At 41.7% G+C, this 6,538-nt stretch overlaps 1 protein-coding gene across 1 annotated transcript; it reads left to right on the top strand.

Annotated features, from left to right (window-relative positions):
• The first annotated feature begins 586 nt into the window (after positions 1-586).
• Positions 587-4,301, top strand: LOC116986614 (glycoprotein-N-acetylgalactosamine 3-beta-galactosyltransferase 1-like). The gene is made up of 2 exons (XM_033042196.1): positions 587-1,252; positions 3,484-4,301. The coding sequence occupies exons 1-2, from the start codon at positions 644-646 to the stop codon at positions 3,637-3,639; spliced, it is 765 nt and encodes a 254-aa protein (XP_032898087.1). The 5' UTR covers positions 587-643; the 3' UTR covers positions 3,640-4,301.
• The last annotated feature ends 2,237 nt before the right edge of the window (positions 4,302-6,538 follow it).

Below are 6,538 nucleotides of genomic sequence, written 5' to 3'. Positions count from 1 at the left end.
ATGTTCCCTGTCCATTCTATCTCCAGATGCCGCCTGACATGCTGACTTATTCCAGCATTTTGTGTTTTAATCTATTCACAATCTTTTCATTCAAGTAATATAACTCATTATTCCCTAACAGAGAGTCGAGGGACACAATGTTAAAAACATCAACTCATAAGCAGCGCATATAGATGTTCATTTCTTGATCGACCTGTTACAAGCAAACTCTTTTAAGCCATTTGGGAATGGGACTTGGGAAACAGAAATATCCTGGTGTCCCAGGATATTTCTGTTTCCCAAGTCCCATTCCCCACTTGAATACATTTAATTTTCAATAAGTGGATGTATTTCATTCACAATTATTTGTCATTGTGTCACAAAATAACGGTTTGAATGATGAAGAAAGGGATGAATGAACTGCAAAGCTACTGTGTAATCAGTGCATTGACTGCAGATGTGTTTTTCCAAAGTGACCTATTTTACAGATATTTTAAGTGAAGTAGTATGGGTACTGAATGTAGAAGCCCAGCTGATAACTTTAGACTGTTCGTCAATAATATTTTGTCATTGTTTTTAAATGAAATGCATGAATCTTCTCTCTCCAGAAAACAGAAGCCTTGCTGATGATTTGTATAATGGAGTGCGAATCCTGTGCTGGGTGATGACTGGGCCCCAGAATCTGGAAAATAAAGCCAAACATGTCAAAGCCACCTGGGTTAAAAATTGTAACTCTGTGCTTTTCATGAGCTCTAAAGAAAACAAAGATTTCCCTACAGTGGGACTGGATGTTATAGAAGGCAGAAATGAGCTGAACTGGAAAACTGTCAAAGCTTTCAGATATATTTCTGACCATCACTTGAATGAAGCTGATTGGTTCTTGAAAGCAGATGATGACACATACGTTATTGTTGAAAATCTGCGTTGGCTATTATCAAAGTACTCTCCAGATCAACCCATATTCTTTGGAAGAAAATTTAAGCCATTTGTGAAGCAAGGATTCATGAGTGGTGGAGCTGGATATGTACTGAGCAAGGAAGCAGTGAAAAGATATGTTGATATCTGCAAGACTGGTAAATGCAGTTATTCTACAGCTCAAGAAGATGTGGCCATTTCAAAGTGTTTGGCGGGTCTTAATGTATCAGCTGGCGACTCCAGGGACACAAATAAAAGGGAAACCTTTCATCCTCTTCCGCCAGAACATCATTTGATAAAAAAATATATACCACGATCATCCTGGTACAGAAAGTATTGCTTTTATCCCATTACAGAGGTGAGACATTAAATATGTGAACTTACAAGATTCTTTTCCATCTTTTGTCTTTTTGATTTAATCCTAAAAAGATCTCTCAGACCATTTCCCTTTCCCAACTTCCAAATTGACCTCCAAGCCATGCCCACACATTGCCTCCTATTTCATTGACTAGAAGAATTTTACACTGACGAAATGGTTGACGTATAAAATTTCTATGGGAATAAGTAATGATTAGGAATTCAAATCCTTGGCAAAAAATTGAAACGTACACAGATTATTGAGAGTTGAAATCTGCAGGGTGAGATCGCTTTTGATCCATTACCTTTCACCATCATGGGAACATGTTAGCCCAGAAAATTCATTGTCTCTCTATTTTTTTAAATCTCCCACTTATTGGCTATGCAAATAGTTGTTCCTTGCCGGTTTTCATGAAGTCCTGTCCTGTGTGTTTGAAAATGTTCCTCTCTCAATTTACGTCCCAATTTGCAGATCATCTTTATCCCTCTCCATAACCAGCTAGAAACATGCAGAATTATGATCACTGTTCCCAAATGTTGAATCACTGAGACTTCCACCTCTTGTCCAGCTTCATTCCCTGAGATTATATCCAGTAGAGCCTTTTGTCCAGTATGACAATCTACTTATTGGCCTAAATACTCTTCTGGATGTACTTCACAAACTCCTCTCTATCAAAGCCCTTTGCACGAGACACGACCAATAAATCTTTGGTAGGTTAAAGTTCCTCACAACTATCACCCTATTGCTCTTGCATCTTTCTGTGATTTATCGACATATCTGTTCCTCGATTCCCCACATGTTTGGAAAGCCTTTAATTAACCCAAGCAAAGTATTCACACTCCTTATTTCAAAGTTCCATGTGAGGGTACCCATGTACCCTCACTGGAAGAACCAGGTATTCTTAGTATATGAACTACATTTTGTGAAGAGCCCGGCTACATACACAACGAGATGATCCACTTTGTATCTTGGAAAAAAAGATTTTGTACAAGATGATGGTAAGAAGAGTTTTGTGCCCTTCTTTTGCTACATTGATGACTGCATTGGGGCTGCCTCCTGCATCCATGCAGAACATCAATGTCATCAACTCCACCACCATCTACAATACTGCCCTCAAATCTCCTTGGGTCATCTTTTACAGCTCTGTCATCTTTCTTGACCTCACTGTCTCCTTTTCGGGATACACCATACCCACAGATATATATTACAAACCCACCAACTAGACTACACCTTCTTCCACCCTGTCTCTTCTCAGGAAGTAGGCCTTTCTCAGAGATTCTCTATCCACGGAGTCTGCTCTCAAGGTAAGGCTTTCTACTCAAGACATCTGAGATGTGCTCTGTCATCAGGAAACGTTTCCCCCACCACCGGCCCCCACAGTTGTGGATGGAGCCCTCACCTATCTCCTCCATTCCCAACAGTTCTGTTCTTTCACCCCTCACTCCTGACGCAGAACAGGGATGGAGTTCCTCTGCTCCCACCCTTCACCCCACCAGCCTCCGAATCCAACACATCATTCTCTGACATGTCCACCAGCACCTTTGCAATTTCACCACCAGACACATCTACCTCTCCTCCTATCCACGGAGTCTTTCTCTCCATAATTTGATTTGATTTGATTTGATTTGATTCCTTTGACTCCTTTATTGCAGGAAATTACGTTGCCTGCAGTCATACACAGTAACAATAAATAAGGAAGGAAGAGACAAAAAAACATGTTTCACCCCCCCCCCCCCACCCCCATAACACAACCCAACAAACTAAAACTTAACCAAAACAAGACAAAAAAAACAACAACAAAAAGTAAAGACAGACGGACTGCAGGCGAGCCGCAGCTGTTAACAGCGCCGCCACTTCCGGAACTCCCTGGTTTGCTCATCCTCCTCCACACACCTCTCTCAAGCACTTTCCACTGCAACTGTAGGAAGAACATGTCTCCCTACACAACTTCTCTCACCCCCATTTGGAGATCTCACCAGTCGCTCCAGGTGAGGCAGTGGTTTATTTACATGCCTCCTCCCTTGCACCGACGCAATATGTCACGTATCCATGTTCTCTAGAGATGATGCCTGACACACTGAGTTACTCCCGCACTTTGCGTTCTATGAAGTGCTAGCCACCCAAAATCCATAATTCATAATCTTATGGGAATAATGTGGGGATCGACTGTACTTGGCATGAGACTTGCATAAATTTGGATGTTTCTTTAATGCAGTTTATTTTCTCTTTAGGGGCCTGGATGTTGTTCTGATCTGACAGTGTCATTCCACTATGTCGATTCTGTGAACATGTATCTTTTAGAGTACTTGACTTATTGTCTCCGACCATATGGCTACAAGTATAGATATTATCCAGAGTCTGCAGCAAAGGAATTGAAGCAGACATAGATTTCTGTGAAACTTCTGTTCAAATTTATGTGTTAGAAATGAATGGTCAACAAAATGTTTTGGAGATTTGAGTTTTGCCCAAATTACACTGGACAACACAGCAACATAAGTAATTATATGGCATGGTTGTAAACAATCACATATGGATATCAGTGGGATTTTTCTTTCTTTTACTACTGGCTTGAAAACAAGCAATTAAATTTGTATCATGATAAATAAAATATGTGTGTATTCATTCATGACTCCATGGGAACCACTGTACATAGTCTTGTCTGCATTGATGTTTAAATGAGGATAAGAAGGGCCTGTATTAAAGCTTTATTTTTGGATTTGCTGCATTCCTTCAGCAACAGCCTGACAACATTATATCTGGTCTCATTGATGCTTGTTAGAAGTAAAACTATTTAGAGTTGCTGTTTACTATCTTGCTGAAAGATATGATTATTGGGTACAAACATGATTCGACTTTCCTGTAAGTCTTTACTGTATTGATTCACACTCAAGACACTTTTCCCCCCACAAAATGAATGGAGACCTATAACAGTTACAGAATGGGACCACAAGCAGACATTGCAATACATATTAGGAGAGCAACTTGTTTTAAGAACCATAAAAAAATTGTTGCCATTGCACGAGTGGCCCAAGGAGATAAAGAAATCCATGGTATACATAAAACAATTTGATTTAAAATTTAGGATTAATTATGGGGGAAGATGTAATTTGTGGAATATAAGAATATAAAGGTGAATTTAAGTAAGGGAAGTGTAAATTGGGGAGATATCTGCAGTGAGTTTCTCATTCACTGTCATTCATTTCACGCTATTGGGCAAAGTGATTGCAGTTTGCTATTCCTAACAATACAACACCAGATTATCAATTTTATTAATACTCATCGTTGATCTTTATGACAACTAAATCATGAACTCATTTTTTTTCGGACTATAAATGATACCCATGCAGTAGTGCCTTTTAACCTCAAGCCAAAGCACCCAACCCACAATTTGCAGTAAGTAGTGCCTTTCAGCTTCAAGCCAAAGCGCCCAAGCCACCATTTGCAATAAGTAGTGCCTTTCAACTTCAAGCCAAAGCACCCAAGCCTCGATTTGCAGTGAGTAGTGCCTTTCAGCTTCAAGCCAAAGCACCCAAACCACCATTTGCAGTAAGTAGTGCCTTTCAACTTCAAGCCAAAGCACCCAAGCCACCATTTGCAGTAAGTAGTGCCTTTCAACTTTATGCCAAATCACCCAAGCCACCATTTGCAGTAAGCAGTGCCTTTCATCCTCAAGTCGAAGCACCCAAGCCACCATTTGCAGTAAGTAGTGCCTTTTAACTTCAAGCCAAAGCACCCAAACAACCATTTGCAGGCAGAGCCTTTTTACTTCAAACAAACCATATTTTCATTTTCAAACCACATTAAGGGGACTCACAGTTGAGTAGACATGTGTTCAGTGTTATTCAGAGCTCAGAGAGACATGACCCTTTGGCTTCATCCATCTTACAGAGACTGAGTGAGGCACACCACTTCCTGGTTTTATAGTCCCTCCCCCTCCCTCCAGCAGGAAGTAGTGCCTTTCAACTTCAAGACAAAGCACCCAAGCCACAATTTGCAGTAAGTAGTGCCTTTTAACTTAAAACCAAAGCACCCAAGCCACCATTTGCAGTAAGTAGTGCCTTTCAACTTCAAGCCAAAGCACCCAAGCCACCATTTGCAGTAAGTAGTGCCTTTCAACTTCAAGCCAAAGCACCCAAGCCACCATTTGCAGTAAGTAGTGCCTTTCAACTTCAAGCCAAAGCACCCAAGCCACCATTTGCAGTAAGTAGTGCATTTCAACTTCAAGCCAAAGCACCCAAGCCACCATTTGCAGTAAGTAGTGCATTTCAACTTCAAGCCAAAGCAGCCAAGCCGCATTTGCAGTAAGTAGCGCCTTTCAACTTCAAGCCAAAGCACCCAAGCCACAATTTGCAGTAAGTAGTGCATTTCAACTTCAAGCCAAAGCACCCATGCCACCATTTGCAGTAAGTAGTGCCTTTTAACTTCAAGCCAAAGCACCCAAGCCACCATTTGCAGTAAGTAGTGTCTTTTAACTTCGCCAAAACTCCCAAACAACCATTTGCAGGCAGTGCCTTTTACTTCAAACAAACCATATTTTTATTCTCAAACTACATTAAGGGGACTCACAGTTGAGTAGACATGTGTTCAGTGTTATTCAGAGCTCAGAGAGACGTGACCCTTTGGCTTCATCCATCTTGCAGAGACTGAGTGAGGCACACCACCTCCTGGTTTTATAGTCCCTCCCCCTCCCTCCAGCAGGGGCAGCAGAGAGAATGGTGAATTTAAAATAAACATTAATATCTCTCTGATTTGTCATCGATGGGAAAAATCCTCCGGTCCAGGAAGGCGGAGGGGGGCTCTGAGCGAGGTGGCCAAAAATGACGGCCGTAGTTGGCGGCGTTCTCTCGGAAATCACACACAGTGGGCCAAAAGCAGTCAAGATCAGACTTTTAGTAATATAGATTATTGAATATGTTGTGCCACGTAAACCTATTTACTTGGTTTGAATAAAATAAACAAGTCCATGGTTACAGCATTTATTGATGATATATTTTTTAGTACAGGTTCACTACCCAATTTCCTACATCCTTGGTTCCAGAGCCTTGCTGTATTATCAGTTTGCCAGACCTTCCGAGGTCACAAGGGCAGGGATGGGGAGGGGGCCGATATGCCGGCTCTCATAGTCAGCAAGCATGTCAGCTATGTGAACAGCTGGTTCCAGAACCCCGGACGCAGCCGGCAAAACAACCTGCCGAACCCGCAGAAGTTGGCTGTGGGAACAGATCCGCCGGCTCCAGCTGGGCTGGAGTTCCACAGCCCTGGCTGCCCTGGGGCAAATTCAACACA

Source organism: Amblyraja radiata, chromosome 2, assembly GCF_010909765.2.
Source record: "Amblyraja radiata isolate CabotCenter1 chromosome 2, sAmbRad1.1.pri, whole genome shotgun sequence".
In the NCBI taxonomy this organism is placed as follows: Eukaryota; Metazoa; Chordata; class Chondrichthyes; order Rajiformes; family Rajidae; genus Amblyraja; species Amblyraja radiata.
This window is presented reverse-complemented; position numbering and strand designations above follow the sequence as displayed.